Source organism: Mytilus trossulus, chromosome 7, assembly GCF_036588685.1.
Source record: "Mytilus trossulus isolate FHL-02 chromosome 7, PNRI_Mtr1.1.1.hap1, whole genome shotgun sequence".
In the NCBI taxonomy this organism is placed as follows: Eukaryota; Metazoa; Mollusca; class Bivalvia; order Mytilida; family Mytilidae; genus Mytilus; species Mytilus trossulus.
Window position 1 is genome coordinate 72372700 of NC_086379.1, and position 23351 is coordinate 72396050.

A 23351-nucleotide genomic window follows, 5' to 3' on the forward strand; every position below is an offset into this window, starting at 1 on the left:
TAAGATTACCAATTCAGGGGCAACAACCCAACAACGGGTTGTCCGATTCATCTGAAAATTTCAGGGCAGATAGATCTTGACCTGATTAACAATTTAACCCCATGTCAGATTTGCTCTAAATGCTTTGGTTTTTGAGTTATAAGCCAAAAACTGCATTTTACCCCTATGTTCTATTTTTAGCCATGGCGGCCATCTTGGTTTGTTTGACGAGTCACGCCACACATTTTTTAAACTAGATACCCCAATGATGATTGTGTCCAAGTTTGATTTAATTTGGCCCAGTAGTTTTTGAGGAGAAGATTTTTGTAAAAGTTAACGAAGACGCCGGACGCCAAGTGATGAGAAAAGCTCACTTGGCCATTCGGGCCAGGTGAGCTAAAAACCTGTCTGAATGAGTGGAAAACCTGTAGGAATGAATGGAAACCTGTAGGAATGAGTGTTAAACCTTCAGGAATGAGGGGAAAACCAGCAGGAATAAGTGGGAAACATCAACGTATGAGTGGGAAACCTGTAGAAATGATTAGGAATCATTAGAAATTAATGGGAAACTTGTAGGAATTAATAAGAAACCTGTAGGGATGAATGGAAAAATGTATGAATGAAATGGAAACGCGTAGCAAAGAGTGGTAAACCTTTCTTAATGAGCGGTCAACCGGTAGGAATGGATGTGAACCCTGTAAGAATGAATAGGGAATATGTAGGAAGGTGGGAAAATCTATACGAATGAGTTAGAAACCTGTAAGAATGAGAAGTAAACCTGCAGGAATAAATGGAAACCTGTAGGAATAAATGGGAACGTGTAGGAATGATTTGGAAACATGAAGGAATGAGTGGTTAACCTGTAGGTTTAGTGGAAAACATGTAGGAATGAGTTGGAAGCCTGTTACAGGTTTACTACTTATTCCTACATGTTTCCCATTCATTCCTACAGGTTTCCCACTCAATCTTAAAGACTTCCCATTCATTCATACAGGTTTTCCACTCATTCCAGGTAAAATCTTAACTTTTTTTTTCAAGTACTCACTGAACCATGAAAATGAGGTCAAGAACATTGGACATGATGGAAATTTCATAACATGAGGCACCCTATACAAAGTATGAAGCATCCAGGTCTTTAAAGCTTTTAAGAAGTTAGCTTAAGCCGCCTTAGCCGCATCACTATCCCTATGTCGAGCTTTTTAGGACAAAAGTATCAGGCTTGACAAAAAGGAGCAAGGGTTAATGAAGTAACTTTCTTGAAACCATTCTTTTTATAAACACAGAGATAAACTCAGTACTTAATGCTACAAGATATTTTTCTGGGAGCATAATAAATAAAATTGTATGATTGCCAATTTGACAACTTTTGGGTACTCATAAAATACCAAAGGAACTACAGCTTTCAACAACAAGCAAAACCAATACCATAATGTTAGCTGCATAATTATAAAATGTGAAACAATTACAATCCAAAGTCTGGGGGACAATAACTAATGTTCTCAATAAGGCTGATGTAATATCAAATCTTTTATGGTAATATTCTTTACAAAGCACGTGTTTAACCCATCCACATTTTTTGCACCTGTCTCAAGTCAGGAGCCACTAGCCTTTGTTAGTCTTGTATGAATTAAATTTATGTTTCTTTTATATATTTCAGAGTTGAGTATGATGTCTATTATCACTGAAATAGTACACATTTTTGTTTAGATCCAGCTGAAGAATGCATCAGGTGTGGAATTTGCTCGCAGTTTTGCAGACCCATTTGAAGCTTTCCCAATTTCCATTTTCAATTTTATCTCATGTCTATCTGCCTTAACAAACTGAAGAAGGGCAAACAAATTAAAAGACAAATTAATCCATGAGTCAATAGACAAACAGGACAATAACCAATGTTACGAACAATAAACTTTGAGATGTTCATCAATATAAAATAACAAGACTTGTTTGAAAATAATGTAATAGTTACATTAAAATAACATACACAAGAAATAAATAATAAAGACCATCTAATAAATAATATGTTTCTTCTTTTTTTTCAAATCCATTCATTCATTAACATTATATATAATTATTTTTTTTATATATTACTTGGTATTTTTCAACAGTTATCTTCACAATAGCTATTGAATATTTTGTAAAAAATATTCATTTTCAAGAACTTTATATACTAAACTAGATTTATTTTTCTAAAATGCAAGAAAATGAAAGAACAGATGATATTATAGATTTCTCTTATAATTTTCAATATATTGTTTAAATTCTTTGTAAATGCATGTGCTATATCATTCCTTGTTTTGAAACAACAATTAAGATTTGTCAGAAATTCACCATAACACTATTTCATTATGTATTAAACATGGCCAGCCATGAAAATATGTACGGTAATGGAATGCAATTTCCTTTACCAGAGGCTTTAGATTTAAATATTTTTAGTCAGGCCATACAAAATAATTCATTACTTTTCTCAGGTCAATTTAAACTTCATGACGACACACTTTTATTCAGTATCAGATATCAAAAAAACTATCAACAAAAGAACTGAAAAATTAAAAATTTTCCTTGAAAAATGAAGTGTATTTTTGCCTTTAAATCCCGTACCATACAATATCACATATGTTTGCTGTATTAATTTATATAAGTCAAAGACAACTAGAAATCATTATCACTATCTTCTGGTTGTGGTGGTTGTCGTTTACGAGGATTAGGAGGGGCTACAACATCATCTCCGCTATCCTCCTGATCATCAGCATCTAAATCTATTTCGGAATCATCTTCATCGTCATCATCATCATCGTCAGAATCACTATCCTGTAAAATGAGAAAAAAAATACCACATTTAATACGTTTTAAAGGAGATGTGATGCATATGTCAATGAGACAAATTGTATTTCCAACTTTCAGAGTACATTTGTACTTTGTAATATCATTAAAACTCAAAGTGTCCATGTAAAATAATAAAATGACACTAAAGCAGCAATGAATGCTGCTCTATATAAACAACTGAATCCAACAAAGTGAATTACACACTGCCCAAATTATGCTTGCTAGTTTTTGGTTCTTAGCCTTGTGTGAGAGTTTTATAATTTTTGGATGCAGAATACTTAATTAGAGTGTGGAAACAACATAGAACAGAAGAAAGGATGGTTGAAAGAAATACTTAACCCTTACCATGCGGTGACCGTCATTTGATGGGCGGACCCTAATAACCATTATTTGGCTCCAATGGCGTTCCATACTTTTAAAAGTCCACTTTATGATACTTAGTTTAATAGTTATGCATGTTCCGTCAACCTGAGGCTATCCATATTCACGTTTCTCATGTAAAACTCGCATTTTGAGCACAAATACGGACTTGGAAAATTGAAATTGGCTAAAACTGGGTTTTCTGGAGGGGTAGGCTTCACATCTGTATCTTGCACAAGAAGTTCAGAGGCATAAAACTGGCAAAGATAGTGCAAACCCACGGCTACTGATCATTATTATTATTGAAATACGCAAAGGAAACAACTACTTCCGGTTTTGGGTCCACTTGAAGTCAAAAATCGGCAAAAATCGTGAAATTGGGTGTTTTGGGTTCAAATGACCTTTTGAAGATTGCTGAACCAAGATCAGATTCACTCCGACCTAACAACTGTTGGGGTCAATTTGTTCACTAGGGTCCACTCTACACGCAGGCTACAGCTGGATACCTTAACAAGCAACCCTGGGTCTTCTGGGTCAAGAGAAGGGAGGAAAAATCGGCAAAATTGACGCTTTTTGCACCTGATGACCCACTTTGGGGCAAATTCACGCCCAAAAATATTCCGCCTCCTCACCCCGAACACCCCACCCCATGATCACCTATATTAGATTTAAAGAAATCAATATGCTACAGCAACAGCTCATTTGCATATAATTTGTATATTTTTGCAAATAAACGAAAATTAGACATTTTCTGAAAACAATTCCGCATGGTAAGGGTTAATGCCACTTTGTCTACATTGGGTTCGTGAAAATCAGAAAGATCGATTCACGACATTGTAATAGGCCAGTTGTGTATATGATGATTGATAATAATACTGACCTCTTCACTAATATTCAGAGGCCGATTTCGAGGGGGGGGGGGCTTATATAGGGAATCACTGAACTGTGACTGGAGCAGGCCCCCTCTTAGGCAGTCAGTGGGCCCCCACTTATGAAAATTTCTGGATCCGCCAATGATTCCCCTTCATATTACCCATAACCCTCTGATTTATCATACTAACCTCTTCACTAATATTCCCCATCATATTACCCATAACCCTCTGTTTTCTTTCCCCTGCTGCAGCTGAAAAATAAGATAACATGATTTTTATCCAATAAACCAAAAAATAACATGGGAAAATTGATTAAAACTTAATGTAGTATTAAAGATAATTTATCAGTCAGGAACAACACTTAATAATGATATCTGTTTCACAGATGACAAAGAACTAGTAAAGCTTTTGAAGAATCCAGGTGCTTTAGAGCTAGACATATTGAATGGCCAGTTTCCCACTATTGTTGAAGACTTCATATTGACCAAAACAGATCTATTCTTAGTGTTAGTACAATCACTTGCACAGTTTTGATAAAGGTAGCACAATACAAAGATTTTTTTACTTCCAATCACTAACCTTTGAATTCTGTAACTTTCTTATGAATGCATAGACAATAATAAAAAACATTTTAACGAAATCTTAATCAACACATCATGGGCTTCAAAAGGGTGTCTCAGATTGTCTCTATGGTGTTCCATTCTCTCATAAATCTCTAATTAGTGTAAACATCCTAACCACATAAAAGAAGATAATGTTTAATTAGGTGTAAAATTAGTTCTTTACATTCTATCTGAAATCTGAGACACCCTTTTGTAGATAATGGCCATAGGAACAACATATAATAAAATCAACCCTCTAGGGATACCTATGCAGACGCTAATTTCATTTAAAAGTGGAAATTTGGTGAAAAATATTTTAGACACAGTTAACATTATAATTGGTTACATAATTGTTGCGTAATACTAACATTGCATTAATTTGAAAGAGTAATCTGTAAGCTATCCAAAACTACCACTTTCATAAATTTTCAAGCATTATTAAGAAAGTTACAGTATTTTAAAACTTGGGAGTTGGAGTTATAAAATCTTTGTATTGTGCTACCTTAAATATGAACCTTTCATAGATGTGAAATAATATTTTATTTTATATCTTAGCAAAGAGTTAAGAGTGTAAGTTTTTAGAAATGTGCCATAAATATTCTAAATATCTAACAACTTAATTTGAAAGAACAAATGTATCCTAGAACCAACTATTGTCTTGCCTTATCCCGAAAAGACCTTTAATTGATATCTCAAATAACTTACTAGTAGATGATCTTAATTATTTGAGTGATATATACCGATAATCAGTTACAACAGCTAGCACAACTATAAAATTACATTAAAAAGACTCTTCTGATACACTGAATGTTGACAGAGAATTGTTTAACAAAAGTACTCATGCTGAAATGTCTCATATTCATCATTATACAAACAGCAGAATTAGCATCCCTGTGTTACATATTCTGGTTGCAGGCGAGACAAAATAATAGACCAATTAGTCAAGGGCACAAAATATGTTAAGCTGACATCAATCAAATTTGAAGAAAACTAATCACATAATTTGTATGTTGAAAAATTGAAGGCATTCTGAAACATGTTTAAATATTATGCTGGGCCTATTTTCTAAAGAAAACTTCGACATTTTAAACATTCTGCCTTTCAAAATCTGTTAACATTTTATTGCAGGTAATATAAAACATAAAAGGTTAAGTGTGGATGAACCATTGGTCCATTATCCTGCAAGGTAAATAGACATACTATGAAATTGGTATTAGGTCCTTTTTCCAGGATTGTGGTTGGGAAGCTAGTAGTCAGAATAAGGAGCCCTGGACAAATGGCATGGTAGAATGTTACCATGTGAGCTAACAAGTTTAATAAAATATGGCTCATCATATCACCTCATACATATTCAAAGGTTAAAACAATTTCATGCAACAAAAATAAAATATATAAAAAGCACAGTAAAATCAGAAGTTAAGGAACTTTTGACTAAATCTAGACTCCTTTTTAGTAAAAAGCTTTTCTTCTTTTCTGTACTGTGGTTAGATAGAACTTATCATTAGTGATAGTGTATTGATCTGTAGCATCCATTTATAATAATAAAAAAAAAAAGCAAATAAATGTGTTACATAAATAAATGTATATATACTGAAGATCTCTCCAAATACAATCATGCTTGTAGTTTCTAACTGTTGGGAAATATAAAATGTATTTATATACAATAAGCATCAGCAAAAGGTAGAAATGTAAGCTTCAGAAAGTCTTGTTTTCTCCTGATTCATAATGAGTATAAATAAATTTGACATTTTCCAGCAATGCTTTTAGTATATTCTTTTTATCCTGCAATTCAATACTGGTGCTTAAATGTTAATTTTAACACTTTCATGTCTTAGGTAATTGGATGCATTACAGACACAAATCAAGGGTGAAAATCTAAAAAAAAAAGTGATGTAAGCATTTATTTAAATATTACTGTAAGTGTTCACTCATAAAAGATAAGAATGAACTCCTCACATAGGTTTTTGTATATTTTTATTTAAAATGAGTATAAAATGATTGATTGCAGGATAAATAGTGGTCTAGCCTAAAATGATTAGAATCTTCATATTATATTTATACATTTATACATGAACATTTTCTATCTAGCTGCCCTGACTATATACTGTATCCAATGTATAATGTAATTTAAAAACTACTTCCTATCAGATTCTCTATTTCTGTCCATTCCGAGATAAATATGAAATAAGGTCTGCATTGTTTTGTTAAAGTACCTAAGCTTAGATTCAGGAAAAAAGAATATTGTTTTTAGAAATCAGATGGGGTATAAGTCTATATAAAAGTCAAACACAAAAAATATATATTTTGTCCCAATAGCCAAATATTTTTTGCCATGAAAATAGGAGTGTGAACTCTGACAACATTAAGAACAGACAGAAACCTTAATAGGACTAAAGTAACATATATATATATATATAGACTGAAATCTAGGTGTTCACTGTACCTGGGTCTTCTGGTATATCAAAACCTTCAAAATACAAACTGTATTTGGTATCTTTGTATCATACAACTAAAGCAGTACATAAGTCAAATGTTTGGCTGGGCATTGATTGAATTTTAAAGATTTTACTTAATTTACTTGTATATATGTACTGTATCAATCGATGTGTGACACTCAAATAAAATATATATTTATTTATTTTATTTTATTACACTTGTAGTATGTGTTCATTGTATGTTCATAAAGAACACAATATATATGTTTTGCTCTTATCAAAGATACATAAGTATACATAAGTGGGCAATATTTCAGATTTTAATGATATTACATATGCATTAAGAACTCATTAAACTGCATCCGAGTATCAATTTTTTTTTAATTCCATATCTAAAGATAAAGTCAAATTAAAATTAGTGAAAGGGTCTTTTACTATTGAGAAATGCGTGAAGAGTAGCCAAAACATATTATTTGAAGTTCAATTGTGTTTTTTTTCTCTCAGATTTTTCTAAAGAGTTTTGATAGAAACTCATATTCTAAAATATTTCCTTATTTAAGATTTAATTCTGTAATGTAATCTTTTGTATTCTTATACACTAAAAGCATTGTTCTGTACTCTTAAAACAGCCAATGCATTCTATTTCTCTCTATTGGAAATTGAATCGGCGTTTTGCATTTGCGCCAATTTTTTCTTTCATTTGCGCCGATATTTTCTTACATTTGCGCCGATTTTTTACAGGTAAATTACAGGTGAATAGATATAAGAAGATGTGATATGAGTGCCAATGAGAGAACTCTCCATCCAAGTCATGTTATTTTTCATTTAACATTATAGACCTCTTCCATTAGCCACTTGTACAAATTTATGAATTGTCAATCATAACATGTATATAACTGTTGTCCCCTGCTCACAGTGGGGAGGTGAAAGAAGGCCTGCAAGATACATCTCCAGACATTTTCCCTGACCGTAACCGTACATGTAGTTTAGCCTCTGTCTTTCGGACATCTGCAACATATTTATGCTCGATCTGTGTTTTGACAATAAAACCTGTGTTGACCCTAGCTTTACACAGTTTTATGGTACATTGGTAAGATATGTTGTTATATTCCAGGACACTTATCTTCCGATATGTATGGCCCTTGATGATTAAAGAATTGTGTCCTCGGTTCGTTTCTGTGCGCAATATGCCCATCATGTTACAATGAAGTTGCAGAAAAATATGAATCAAAATTATCTTAACCATAAATGAAAAACATTTAGAACCAAATTGTACGAATGGTATAGTACAGTACATGTACAAGTATTGATTTACCTGTAAATCTAATTAGGAGCAAATAAAAAAATCGGCGCAAATGAAAAAATGAAATCAGCGCAAATGAAAGAATGAAAATTTTCAAAATCGGCGCAAATGTCATACTGATTCATTTGTTCTCTTGTATATTGAATGCACCTTATTTTTTCTCAGTTTAATTCAAATATCAATGATAATTATTCTCTGATTTGGAAGGGCAAGAGTTTCTCTGAATCTCATAAACAAGCTGATTCCTTTTAAGCAGAAATTGCAATACAATAAGGTCTGACATTATTACATCTTTACTTTTCCCTATTTTCCTAAGGTTTAAGATCAAATTCAGGATATCATTTGCTTTATTTTGAAAACATTCCTGTAACATAAAGTTTCATAACCATTTTTTAAAACCTAAATTATTTTTTATATGGCATGACATTTTGTCACCAAAATCTAACTATAGGTTGACATACTTTTAAAGAATAGAAGTTCCTTCATAATAAAAGTTCCATAAGGAAAAAATATTCTGGAATATTATTTCCACAAGAATAAATATTACAGTATATGTTCCTAACAGACTGAATGGTATGGAATATTTGTTCCAACAGGAATAGATATTATGACATTGTTTATAACAAAGATCCCAGTGGATCTTCTGTTTGGTGGAAAAATATACGTTGACTGATGTATCAGATTGTAAATGTTAAATGATATATTCCCTGAACTAATGTTATGCACTCTCCAATGAAACTTTACAAACAGAAATAATTCTTATTCATAAACTGGCATGTATGTTAATAAACAAGATTGTGCTCTGTCAAAATAAAAATGATGGTGATGTCATTGGTGTCACAAATGTCTGCATTGGACGAGCACCCGTCAAGTTATATTTAGATGTGTCAATTAAGAACATCCCTGTGTCCATTTAATATATATATATTGTAAATTTTGCATGTCATTTATTGTAATCTCTTAATTTTATTCATGCCAAAAAGTACAAATCAGTGGTTTCCAATATAAAATTTGGAAGATTCAATGGAATAGAACAAAATATGAAAATAATGGAACACAACTTATAATTCACTTGATTGTTTTTAAGTTGGCATATGTTCATAGGCAATAATGTAAAATAAATTGATTGTTGTTTGTGTTATATTCTGTTGCAAATAGTTCATGCATATTCAGGACAAAATTTAGAGTAATAAAATTTTCTTACAATGCAAAAGTCCAATTTACCTGATCTCTATTGATTTTATGGTAAATTGGACAATTTAGCTATATCGACCAGAAACCAACTGTCTACACATAATGTTATTGTGTATAACATATATGATGTTTATATGGACAGCCCATAAATTAACCCTATGACTTGTTATTTGAAGATTACAAGTGTACACATGGATGACATTGTGTGAAGTTAAACACTCAATACCTTTTCTTTTTGAGACATTGACTTTTTTAGTTTTCTTATCTAAAACAGTTGAATCAATAAAATAAATGAATGACAAATGAAAAGTAAATGGAATAAATGAAGTATAAAATTGTAAAAACAGTAAATAACGAGGCTTACTCAACTGCTCAATTTACCTAGAAGATTTTTCATATAAATAAATAAAGCAAGAAAACATATCAATAAAGGCATGCCAATCACAAACTCATCTATTAATCAAAATCATTTAGAAAAAAATTATCAGACAACTGCAGGACTTAATATACAATAAGGAAATGAAAACAATATATCTTCAAATGGGAAATATGTTTGGAATTCAGCTAACAAACCTATCTTATCTTTAAGTAAGTTTAACCAACATAAAAAAAAAAGGAGAAGTAATTACCATCAGGCCTTTGTCTCATCTGTCGCTGTTCATCATCATCATCCTCGTCATCATCTAAATCATCGTCATCACTTTCCTCACTATCATCTATCAAAACAACAAACATTTCTAGTATTTACATGTCCACAATATGTTGAAAATATGGAACAAAGCTAAAAAGAAAACACCAATATGTATTCAGAGGACAGTATCCTTTGCTCTCACTATCCCATTTCTATGTAATGTGAACAATGAAAATGCAATAAAAAACTTAATCTTATAATTATCATGTGGAGTAAGCTTCAAGCTGATGTGGCCAAAATCTTGAACCTGATAAGGGACTGCCTAATACTGTTTACAACCATTTAACATGCAACAGTAGTATTATCATTCCATACCTGTCAACTCACCCGTTTTTTGCGGGTGACACCCGTTATTTTCACCTCTCACCCGGGAGTTTTTCTTTACCCGGCGGGTCCCGGGAATTTCTAACATTACCCGTTTCACCTGGATTTCTGACCGGAATTGTTTCCGGTATTTAGAAGTAATACGACCTTCGGTTTTATCGGTCTTTTTCAATGTAACCAAAAGTCAAAATGTAGGACTTGTTTACCTGAGCTACGTAACGATATTTTCAACAAGCTACAAGATGAGTTCAGTGACTATCAGTTGACCCCATTAGATGAACTTCCACTTTGCACTTCCCCTGAAACTGACATTGGTACATTTTGGGGAGAAATGTCCAAGTTGCATGACATTTTTCTTAACAAGACAAGATTTTTTGTTTTGTCAAAACTTGCTAAAACATTACTGGTTTTGCCAAACAGCAATGCAGACAGTGAGAGGGCATTTTCTTTAGTAAAGAAAATAGCTACAGAGTTTAGTGCTGATCTTAATAAGGATACACTGTGTGCTCTTCTTTCTTGTAAAATGAATACACATTTGCATTGCTATGAACTGAAACCAAGTGCAGTTCTTTTAAAGAATGCCAAGTCTGCTTCTATGGAATATAACAATAGTCTGAAATAAACTTGTATACATGTTCTAACTGTTTCATATACATATTGACTATATAAATTATATGTAAACATATTTTTTTTCTTCAATTGAGCCCGCAAAATGTCGTACGCGTTATGACCTGAGATTTTTTTTCTCAATGCAGGTCATGACCTGACTTTTCATTTTCAGAGGTTGACAGGTATGTCATTCAACAACCACATTATATGTTCTTTTATAAAAAAAACTGTCAATAGTCTGCTTGTTAAAAGATTTAAATTTTCCTATATTATTTTTCAAAATTACCAATATGTCTTCCAAGCTTAATAGTCCATTTGCTAATTCCCAAATTGATTCTGTAATTACACACTTTTAAACAAATTACTTCCCTTTGTCAATTGTAGACTGGTTCCATACCAGAAAAAATTGCCTTTTGCCAATGCAAAGCATGATGAATTGAAAGTGATGCATCTGCAGTTTAACTAATTTTTCATGAAAAAAAACTTCTGATGTCAAAAGTATTTAGCTAAACAACAAATTAATGTAATTAAATGATTTTAAAACCTTGTAGATTACTCACATTATGCTCAGATAAATTTGCTCTTTCTGCTAGCTCTCCATTGTAAATTAAATTAATGTCCCTAATAAGGGAGACAACTAAAAAAAAAGGTCTCCAATTCCCGGGTCAATTCCCGGAACTGGCAAATAGTTTAAACAATATTTTATTTCAAGAAGTGCACAAAATATAATTATACAATATGAAATACAGGGATTCGGAAACAAGAAAAACTTATATAAATCCGTCTCCCTTTTAAAAAAAATGACAAAATTAGGAACATAGTATTAGAAACTCGTATAACCTAATTTTCAGTTCTTAGCTAACATGTTTATTCTGTGGTTTGCCTATATAGCCTATTGGGATATAGATATAAGAAGATGTGGTGTGAGTGCCAATCAGACAACTCTCCATCCAATTCAAAAGTAAACCATTAAAGGGTTGAGTATGGTCTTCAGCAGCAGACACTAGGAACAGATACTTTGCAAAAAAAGATAATGTTTTAAGGCCACACCAATTCGATTCCTTGTTCGACGGACCCGCCCGCACCTATTTTTTCAAAACAGAATTTTTTCATTTTTTTTTATATTCCCGCTTTCTGCATCCGGAAATGTAATCATGTCCATTTCCCGCACCGTTGTTTTTGTAAATATAATAAAAAAGATATCAACATTTGTTTTACAATCACAGTCTAACCTGTATATAAAGACTTTTAACATAAAATCACCCCATCACAAGGTGTAAATATCTGTGAGAATATTTGTTTCAGCATGAAACCTATTTATCCAAAGAGGGACTGAGTGCTCTGAAATAAATTTATAACAGCGTGGAAATACCTATAAAGAACAAACAATTGGTTTCTTTCCCCCTTACTTATATTCCCTATCAAAACATGTTCGATGTTAGAATAAAGTACGAAGAAGTTCAAGAACTTCTGAAGGATTTGCCTTCAACTGCAATTATATTGTATGCTGGCGAAACAAAACTATCTATAGCCACTGCATGTTTATGCACCTGTCCTGAATGATTCAGGGGCCTGTCGTTCAGCAGTTATCGTTTGTTGATGTTGTTCATAATTTGGTATTTTCCTGTTTGGATATATATATAAATTAGACCGTTGGTTTTCCTGTTCGAATTGTGTACGCTAATAATTTTGGGGTCCTTAATAGCTTGCTGTTTTGTCTGTATCAAAGCCCTGTGTAAAAGGCCGTACTTTGACCTGTGTTTGTTATAATCAGGTTGAGAACAACCCTCCCTCAGATAAGGGGTCATTTTATTGATGTAGAAAAGAAAATAGAAATACCAAGGATTTGTATAGTTCTTCTATACAAAACCTTTGAAAACTTAAAATTTTGTACTCAAAAAGAGGAGAGTTGCATCATATTTTAAACAACTTTTTCTTAAAGAGGGGTCCACTTATTTTGAATAATATTAAACTGTTATAGTAAATGTGTTAACATGGTTAAAGTCCAGGAATATTACAAAATTCTTGGACATGTTTTGACCATTTAATACCAGATAGATATATAGTTCTTTGAGAAAATATGAGCTCTTTTATACAAACAAATATGTTATAACTTATATTGATCCCTCATAAAACATGTAAAAGGGATATCTATAACATTAAGGGGTTGCCCCAAAACTGATTATGACTTGAACGGAGAACTGTCTCATTGTCAGTCACACACACATAGACCAGATTTAACTATTTCTTGGTGAACAGGGCAAAAAATACATCAGAAATTAAAAAAATGTCAACGTACAAGTGATAAATCAAGTTTTAATATTATCAAAATTCACTTTTCCATGTTTACAAAAAAAATGTATAATCGCTCGCCTTTACTTTTCAGGCTTCGCCTCAAAAATTTGGAAATTAAATATTTTTTATTAAAATTTTCAAATCGCTTGCTCGCCCCATATTTTGGAGTCCAAAAATCCGTAGAACAAGAAATTAAATTGGTGTGGCCTAATGTAGAATTATGAATATAAGTTCTAATTTTTTATAGTTACCATTACCATTCATACCTGCAACTTCTTCCTGATGTGGTATATTATCTCGTATTTTTTCCTCAGTTTTCAATCTTTCTGCCATTTGTTTCAGTTTTTCTTCAGTTTCCTGTCAAAGAATCATGAAGTTCTTAATTTAAATATGTAAGAAGTCTTAAATTTAAAATGTCAGAATCATATACCAAAAAACAGTAATTTTATTCGTTGTTTGTGTGAAGGCTTTATTTTAATAATAGTCTAGAAAATAAATGAAATTTAATTCAAAAAAATCTGTGACAACCAATGCCAATAATTCCATGTAGATGACACAAAAAATTTGTAAGGGTTCCGCGGAACCCAGTGTCTCGCCTACTTTTGCTGTAAATTGCAGGCTCAACAAAAATGAGGAAAAAAATCAATAAAAATATTCCTTTTGATACAATCTTTTGATTGTAAGAAGCTTCTGTCCAAGTTTGGTAAAATCCAGCATAGTTTATTATTCTAATAAATGCTTTATAAACTTTAACTGCAGACTTTACAGGTATGTAATGTTAACTGGAAGAAAATCTAAGTCCATTTAAGCGTAAAATACCGAGAAAGTGGATTTTTTTTTACAAAATTTACTTCTGGATACTATCTTATGATCATAAATAAGCTTCTGTCCAATTTTGGTACAAACCCAGGATAGTTTAAGAAAGTTATTAAAATTTTAAAAACTTTAACCACAGAGTGAATGTAATGTTTCCCCGCAGAAAAACTAAGTCCATTTAAAAGTAAAATATGGGATAAATGGATTTATTTTTTTACAAAATTTACTTCTGGATACTATCTTATGATCATAAATAAGCTTCTGTCCAATTTTGGTACAAACCCAGGATAGTTTAAGAAAGTTAATAAAATTTTAAAAACTTTAACCACAGAGTGAATGTAATGTTTCCCAGCAGAAAATCTAAGTCCATTTACAAGTAAAATATGGAAAAAATGGAATTGTATTTTTACAAAATTTACTTCTGGATACTATCTTATGATCATAAACAAGCTTCTGTCCAAGTTTGGTAGAAATCCAGTTTTGTTTAAGAAAGTTATTAAAATTTTAAAAACTTTAACCACAGAGTGAATGTAATGTTTCCCGGCAGAAAAACTAAGTCCATTTACAAGTAAAAAATGGAAAAAGTGGAATTTTATTTTTACAAAATTTACTTCTGGATACTATCTTATGATCATAAACAAGCTTCTGTCCAAGTTTGGTAGAAATCCAGTTTAGTTTAAGAAAGTTATTAAAATTTTAAAAACTTGAACCACAGAGTGAATGTAATGTTTCGCGGCAGAAAAACTAAGTCCATTTACAAGTAAAATATGGAAAAAGTGGAATTCTATTTTTACAAAATTTACTTCTGGATACTATCTTATGATCATAAACAAGCTTCTGTCCAAGTTTGGTAGAAATCCAGTTTAGTTTAAGAAAGTTATTAAAATTTTAAAAACTTGAACCACAGAGTGAATGTAATGTTTCCCGGCAGAAAAACTAAGGCCATTTACAAGTAAAATATGGAAAAAATGGAATTCTATTTTTACAAAATTTACTTCTGGATACTATCTTATGATCATAAACAAGCATCTGTCCAAGTTTGGTAGTAGAAATCCAGTTTAGTTTAAGAAAGTTATTAAAATTTCAAAAACTTTAACCACAGAGTGAATATTTGTGGACGCCGCCGCCGCCGACGACGGAATGTAGGATCGCTTAGTCTCGCTTTTTCGACTAAAGTCGAAGGCTCGACAAAAAGTATCTGGCTGATTATATTAAGTTATCAGAAATCTTTCAGTAAACAATATCTGTAAATGATTTTTTTTTAAATGTAGTTTAAAATCAATAGAAATACATATTCATAAGTATTTGATGGATAGAATGCTTGGTACAAAATATGTGAATCCTAAAGCATTACACAATGCCTACATTTATTCAAATCTTATAGAATACCACATCCCTTTCTGGTATAAAAGTTTTGCTTTTATTTATTCATACAGTTTACCTCAAATTTATCCTGTTCAGATCTGTAGAAATCTTCTAACTGTGCCTCTAAGTGGGACAAATTTCTAAATTTAAGTACGTAGGTTTCATAGAGTTTTTGTAAATCTTCTTCCAACTTTTCATACTCATCCATGTAGGCTGGCCTGAAAAAGTAAAAACAATGGAAATGACAATACAAAAATCAGATGACTAATCATGTAGTTTCCTTTGATAATATGTTTCTCAACTTTTTCTCTAACTATGTCTGCAGTTTTTAATATAATATATTCTAATTTGCAGTCCTTATGTTTCATAATTTTTGGAAAATGGCGGATTAAAAAACCGAGACGGTTATATGGTTGTCAATTTCCCCTGCTGTTCTGTATACTCCATTTTAGAGTTAAATACTTTTTTTCTGATACCCTGAGAATTTCAGGTTTTATTCTTCCGGGTAAATTTGGTAATTCCACTGAGCAAGATCAGAACAAAAAGGACTGAGATGTTAATGTGCATGTTCTTATGGTGTACTGTTATACCACTGTCCCAGGTTAGAGGAGGATTGGGATCCCGCTAACATTTTTAACCCTGCCACATTGTGTATGTATGTGCCTATCCCAAGAAATCAGCCTGTAATTCAGTTGTTGTCGTTTATTTATGTGTTATTAAATATTTGATTTTCGTTCATTTTTTATATATATAGAAGGCGGTTAGTTTTCTTGTTTGAAATGTTTTACATTGTCTTTTCTGTGCCTTTTATAGCTGACTATGCAGTATGGATTTTGCTCATTGTTGAAGGCCATACAGTGACATATAGTTGTTAATTTCTGTATCATTTGGTCTCTTGTGGAAAGTAGTCTCATTGGCAATCATACCACATCTTCTTTTCTATAATGATTCAAGCCTGGAACATTGTCAGTGGTTAATCTATTGTTTTGTCTTAATATTAATTGTTATTTAGTGAATAGGCATTGATTGAAGATGTGTGATGTCTCTTTATATATATGTATTTACTTTTCCGGTAGACTCTGGCCACAGTTCAATGCTGGACATATTATCACACTATCACATGTAACGGATTAAAGGTTTTTAGCATTATCAAGCTTTAGTCCCTGTGACAAACACCCCATATATTTCAATTTTAATCTGTACTAATTATTATTCATTCCATTCATTCTCTCAATATTTGCCTATAATCCATCTTACCTTACACTCTGCAATGTCTGTAATCTTTTATTATTTCTTTCTAGTTCATTCCTCTTTTTCTCTATCTTTGCCTCCAAGTTAGCTTCATCAGATGCTACATTGTCTAACATCATCATAGTTTTCTTTACTTCATTCTGATAACATATTTAAATGCTAACAGTAAAATTTGTGTGGTGTGCATGATAGCATATACATGTTTTTGCTTGTTCTAAATAAAATATTTCTCCATATTTTGTTTGTACCAGGAAAAGTTAACCAGAAGTTGTACATTACAAAAGAATCACTATTATGACATTTTAATTGCTTAGAACTAGTATTTTTTAATGTATAAAGTAATATATTGTACTGATTTCTATCACCAGATTTCTAAGTATTCTGTGATGTCTGTAAACTAACCTCTACTGCCTTTATTGAATCAGACATTCCTCTCTCCACTTCATTTATTTCTAATGACTTGGCTATAACTATTGATCTTTGTTCCTGTAAACAGATAGTGTAACATTAAGTGTTGTATCATTTTAACAAGTTGAATATTTAACATATTTTGCATCTAGTTATTAACACCTACGGTCCTATGTCCTATACCCACTTATATTTTATACAATTAGCTAAGCACAAGAGCATGCTTCTATCTAGTTATTAACGCCTATGGTCCTACATTCTGTCCCCACTTATATTTTATACAATTAGCTAAGCACAAGAGCATGCTTTGCAGTGATGCATATCATATATACATGCATATACCAAACTAGATTGAGAAATACTGATTGATAATTATTTTTTGTTTTTGTGCTTTTATCAATCTGATGAGTCAAGCAATTTTCAATGTTCATTACAATGTTGTACTGTTAAAGCACCGTTACAGGTAAGGGGAGGGTTTATTGTTCACAAACATGCTTCATCTCACCAATCTGTATGTTCCAGATCCCAAGTCAGGAACCTATAGTTCAATTTTACCATTCAGTAAGTACTTCTTCATTGAAAATATATCAAGCTGTTGTGCCATATCAGGTAAAAAGTATAGATAGCTTTATCATAAAAATGTCTGATCTATATATAGATAGTTGTATTATCCAGATATCAAAAGCATATCACTTGAATGTACCAATAACTTACCCTTAAATCCACTTCTCTTCCCAACAAATCATACAACGTAGACCCCTTGGATGTGATCTCTGAAGCAAGTCTCCTGGCCTCCTTTAAATCTCCAATCTGTTCAAATAAATAAACAACATCAATAATGTGTTAGACTAGTTTTCTATCAAATATTATCTACATATCTACTGGAACAAAATGGATAGTATATTATCTAAAATATTCTTCAAGAAGCCAGTATATGCTTTTTAAGACAGCATCGAATTTATTAGTAAAACATTGTTTCAGTCATGCTAAAGTATGACTTACCTTAAATGTAATATAAAATAGTTACCCCTAATGTAATGTCACATGACTCATCCTGGATGTGAATGTCTCACCCTGAATGTAATATATAAATAACACATAGCTGAGAGGGTGATAGAGCACATTGTTACCCAGAGAAAACATTGTCCACTGAGGCAATGCAAAGGTTTACAATGCTTTTTTTATGGGTAACAATTAAGAGATAACTGTATTGTATTTGAAGCTTTAAGGACGTCCATCTGTAGTTTTACTGTCGCAAATTTAGTTTACCTGGCGACGCAGAGCGGAGACAGGTAAACGGGTATTTGCAACAGTAAAACTACCGATGGACGTCCGAAAAGCTTCAAATACAATACAGTTATCTCTATTCTAATGCAAAACAAGTTTATGATTAAATTTCAATCATTATTTCAGTGTAAAATCTTCATAAAAGAAAATTCTGCGAAAAAATGTTATCTTCTTTGGTCCCTACACTAGGTGACGTCATAGGTAAGCTTTCGGCGTCAAACATAAACACCGGGCGTTTTCTGGCTTCTGTTCCGCTTCAGAATGTAATAAAATTTGATAAATAGAAGATTTTTAGGCGCAACAAGTGAGTTTTTTGTTTATTATTGTAGAAATAACATGTCAATATATTCCGAAATTCAAAATATCGGCTTCCTTAGTTACAGACAAGGAGATAGAGAATTTTACGCTTGCTGTCATCCAATCAGAACAATTGTTACAAAATAATTGCATTAGAATCTGCACTATCACCCTCTCAGCTATGTGTTATTTAATGTATCCTACTGAATGTCCTTTCATTATTGTCTTTTACAGGTGAATTTAAAATTCAAATTATTTTTACTATGATGTCATGAACTTAACAAGTTGAAGGTATTTGAAAATCATCAGAAGATAAGCAGGATGTTATTTTTTTTAATTTGACAGTGAACAAAAAAGTTCTGTGTCAAAAGGAAGAACTTAAGCATTGTCTTTTATTACTTGAATTCAATTCTTTATCATTTAGATTATCGATTTTTGATTGGTCTTCACCAGAGGGTGCCAATACAAAAAAATTTTCTCCCGCTCAGCCATGGGATAGATAGAGTAAATTGTCTCCCCCTCAGTCATGGGATAGATAGAGTAAATTGTCTCCCCCTCAGCCATGGGATAGATAGAGTAAATTGTCTCCCCCTCAGCCATGGGATAGATAGAGTAAATTGTCTCCCCCTCAGCCATGGGATAGATAGAGTAAATTGTCTCCCCCTCAGCCATGGGATAGATAGAGTAAATTGTCTCCCCCTCAGTCATGGGATAGATAGAGTATATTGTCTCCCTTGTATTAGCCAATCAAAATCTAGAATTTAACGTGAACTATTGTAATATCAAATGACTTACCCTGGATGTAATATCAAATGACAATGCTGACACATCTGAGTCCTCATTACTGTCTGCCTGATTAGATGTATTAGTTTTCATGGCATTATACAATACAGATGTCACTTTGAGAAGTTCTTTGACTGCATATCCATCAGACTGATACAGTTTCTTTGTGTTTAGTTTTATGTGAGCTTTGGTTGCCTGAATAATAAAGCAATATAATTTTGTAAGCTTAAATTAGTTAGCAGGTGAAATCTACTAGTAAGTTGTATTTTTTTATTGATTGGACAAAAACATATTCCTACTTTTTATATTCATTAAAGAATTGATTTTAAGTAAAAGAGAGAATAATTGAAAAAAATTGTCTTCAAACTTTAACTGGTAATTTTAAGTGCTTAGATTTTCAAATGTTTAGAAGCTAGAAATTTTTCCCACCAGGTGCCACTCCCACTGTGGACAAAGCAAAATCCAACTAAGCTGTAGTGTAGGTGCCTCAGAATTTTTTTTAAAAGCTTTGTCTGGAAAAGATATACTCAGAAAGACAACATTAGCCAGTGCATCTAGCCTGATATTTATATGAGTTGAAACTTAAATAATAACAGTTATGGCAATGATCTATCATAAGGTATTTTTCTAATTTCTTCATCATGTTTGAAATACTTTAGCTTAAACTGAGTCAGATGGACAAGATCAACCTTAACCTACGTCCGCAATAAATAAATAAATCATTTGTCCTCATTGTTAGAACTTTAGAATATCGTTTTACTCATAAAAAAATAATACAGCCACTAAAATATGATTTTGTCAAAACCTTAAGTGCAAAGAGTTGAATACATACCATAAACTCTGCAATAGTCTTTATAAATATAACTCTGTCTTGTTCTGTGTCTGTATCACCTATTACGTCAGCTGATGGATCATACCTGTAAATCATACAATCATTGTTATCTGTTTTATCATGTTTATTTGCTTTATTAATATGTACCTATTACGTCAGCTGATGGATCATACCTGTAAATCATACAATCATTGTTATCGGTTTTATCATGTTTATTTGCTTTATTAATAAACCAAGAAGTGTTGATTCATCACTTCAAACTTTACATTTCAGCCAAGAGGAATTTAGTTTTTTTTTTCAGGAACTGTATAAATGTAGCATAACATATCAGTTATTTTAAACATGAATCATAAAATCAACACTTTTAAATCTTTACTAAATACTCATTGCATCTTTCTAGGAAGCATACATTTTGAATTCTTTTAATTCATTTGCCAGAAATTAATGGTTTCCTTAGATTTCTGATTTTGTCTCTGTTAAAACCCCTACCTCTTTACAAGCCACTTCAACACCTCTGCAACCAATGGAAAATTAGGATTTCTGAAGTTTTCCATTGAAATAAGTCTTGGATAGCCAAGTGCTCTCATCATTTCTGTAAAATCTGAAATCAAACAAGCACAGTCTTATAACCAGTTCATAAATGATTTCAAGAATAGGAATGTTTACATGTTAAAAATAAAATCTGTTTACAGATTCCAGTGTCTTGCATGTGGATGCTTTGGTCAGTGTAAAAATGCTAAAAAAAAAAACCTTTATCAGTAAAATACATCTGTATGTTACTTTTTTTTCTAATGCTTTTTCATTATCTTGAAGAAGCTCCTTTCTTATTTTATTAACATTCCACAAATATACCACTACATTTTAATATTTTTGGAAGTGTAACTTTTCAGCCATGTCATCAAAGTAATGAGTATTGCTTAATGCCAGATTCCGTATTTAATCTATATTTAATTAACAAGAACAAATGAAGAAGGCCATTTGTTTAGCCCAAATATTTGTCAATATTATTCATATGATATCTTTAATCTGTATTGTAACCCAAATTATTAGATACGTATATATATATATATATATTTAGGGGCATTGGTGGCCAAGTGGTCCAAGTACTTTTCAGGCTTTTCACTAAGGATTTTTGAAGGCCTCCAGGGACTAGTCTTAGTGAATACAACAGTAAGAAGATATTTTATTGCTATCTATTCGTAATTTATTATTTTAGTCTCCATGACCTGGACAAGGGCAAAGATGGACATATGTTAATTATATGTCGGATTATGTCCTTGGAGCAATGAAATGATGTTGAATTCAGATTACTTTTAAACTTTTCCTTTAAAATGATAGTTTTCAGTTTATACAAACAATTTCAAACTTAATGCATCTTTTTGAATTTAAAATTTTGAAAATCGTGACTCCAGACAAATTTAAGTTGTTTTTTTATGGTTAATTATTTAAAGAATTTAAATTTAACAAATAAGACTTTAATCCAGCTGTTGTTTAATCCAAACAAATGAATAAACAATACAAATGTAATCATGAATGTAATTCAAATTGTTTTTTTTTCCTGCAACAATTTTGTATGACGTGTTTAACAGCAAATAGACAACTTTCGAGTTCGATGCATTTCCATCAAAAACTCTGATTTTAGTGAACGTCATTTGTGCATTTATTCTGCAAATTGAATTCTCAAATTTGACAATTACCATTGCTGTCATTAGGGAATTGTCATTAAGTACCTACAGAACAACCATTATTTCTAGTTTATCCTGCACAATGACGATCACAAAGACGCTTGATGAACGTAAATAGTGCAGGGATACAGGCGACCCCTTCTATATGTTAAATGACATCATAAAGGTGCGTATAATTGACATGTTTTTCCGATGACGGATGAACTCAAAAGTGGTCTATTGTGCAATTTTCATGAAATAGAAGTTCTTCTAAAAAAAAGTTTCAGCAGGTGAAACAGATAGTATGACATTGTTTATAACAAAGTTTGGAACTTCTTTTGAGTGTGAATCTGTGACAAAATTGAAAAAATACACCAGGGTTGCATTCAATCATATCCTAGTGGCTACATAGATTTTTGTGTACTGAACGAGTAGCTAGTCTAGCTCTATCAATATCTATGTAGAAGTAAGGCTAGCTACACCTTGAATAGTCATAAAATCTATATAGCGCTATGAAGCCGCTGGCCTTCAATATTCAACACAAACGTGAGGGGGGGATAAGACCGTTATCGGGACTCAGGGATCGGGTGTTTTTAAGCTCGAGATTTCGGGATTGTCCTTTCTGGATCTGGGAATTCTTTTTTCGAATTTCAGGACCTCAGGATTTTGTGTTTTTAACCACGGGAATTCGGGATCAAGACCCCTCCTACCCTCCCTCAAACCTGGAGTGATGAATATGGCTAAAATGTCGTCAATACTTTACTGGAAAAAAGTAGGTTAAATGTTAATCATGGGTGCCTAGCCAACCAGGTCAAAATCAGACCAGACGTCGAAATTACTAAACTAGGTACCGAAGTAAGTGTATGTATCTTTTATAGAATTATTTCCATTGAAACTGGCAGTGGCATGTCAAATTGTGTCATGATGATAAAAAAAAAGTCCTCTCAGCACAGATGTTATTTTGCTTATATTGCAATAATGGAGTTTTATGTTTTGACAATACAGTAGAGTATATACTTCTTAGATCTCGGTAAGACATGGTGCTGGACTTAATTTGTACTGGACTTGAGTTTCTGTTCTGTTGCGAGGAAAGCCAAAAGAATTTAGGCATGCGCAGTAATAATTTCCGGCAAAATATTTTTGTTAACTCCTGTCTAGTTG

The 23351-nt window shown here is 32.1% G+C and overlaps 1 protein-coding gene across 12 annotated transcripts; it reads right to left on the minus strand.

Moving 5' to 3' along the window:
• Positions 1 to 1919: 1919 nt before the first annotated feature.
• Positions 1920 to 23340, minus strand: LOC134725747 (clusterin-associated protein 1-like). Of its 12 annotated transcripts, none has more exons than XM_063589808.1 (13): positions 23208 to 23340; positions 21016 to 21127; positions 20527 to 20611; positions 19707 to 19889; positions 18042 to 18137; positions 17322 to 17405; positions 16926 to 17059; positions 15745 to 15886; positions 13754 to 13844; positions 10198 to 10284; positions 7080 to 7103; positions 4224 to 4285; positions 1920 to 2787 (listed from the first exon to the last, which is right to left on the minus strand). In XM_063589808.1, the coding sequence occupies exons 1-13, from the start codon at positions 23299 to 23301 to the stop codon at positions 2629 to 2631; spliced, it is 1353 nt and encodes a 450-aa protein (XP_063445878.1). In that variant the 5' UTR covers positions 23302 to 23340; the 3' UTR covers positions 1920 to 2628. The 12 variants fall into 12 exon arrangements, 9 of the variants coding, with proteins under 9 accessions (XP_063445878.1, XP_063445875.1, XP_063445877.1 ...); XM_063589805.1 differs by lacking the exon at positions 7080 to 7103 and adding an exon at positions 9795 to 9833; XM_063589807.1 differs by having other exon boundaries at positions 13745 to 13844.
• Between the last annotated feature and the right edge of the window lie 11 nt (positions 23341 to 23351).

Excerpts from the sequence above, each read along its gene's own strand:
- LOC134725747 (XM_063589803.1), bottom strand. The coding sequence starts at position 23,301 with ATGCCTAAATTCTTTTGGCTTTCCTCGCAACAGAACAGAAACTCAAGT. Across the intron at positions 21,128-23,207 it reads GTCTTACCGAGATCTAAGAA|ATTTTACAGAAATGATGAGA; the intron begins GTATATACTCTA and ends GTTTGATTTCAG. Across the intron at positions 20,612-21,015 it reads TTGAAGTGGCTTGTAAAGAG|GTATGATCCATCAGCTGACG; the intron begins GTAGGGGTTTTA and ends TATGATTTACAG.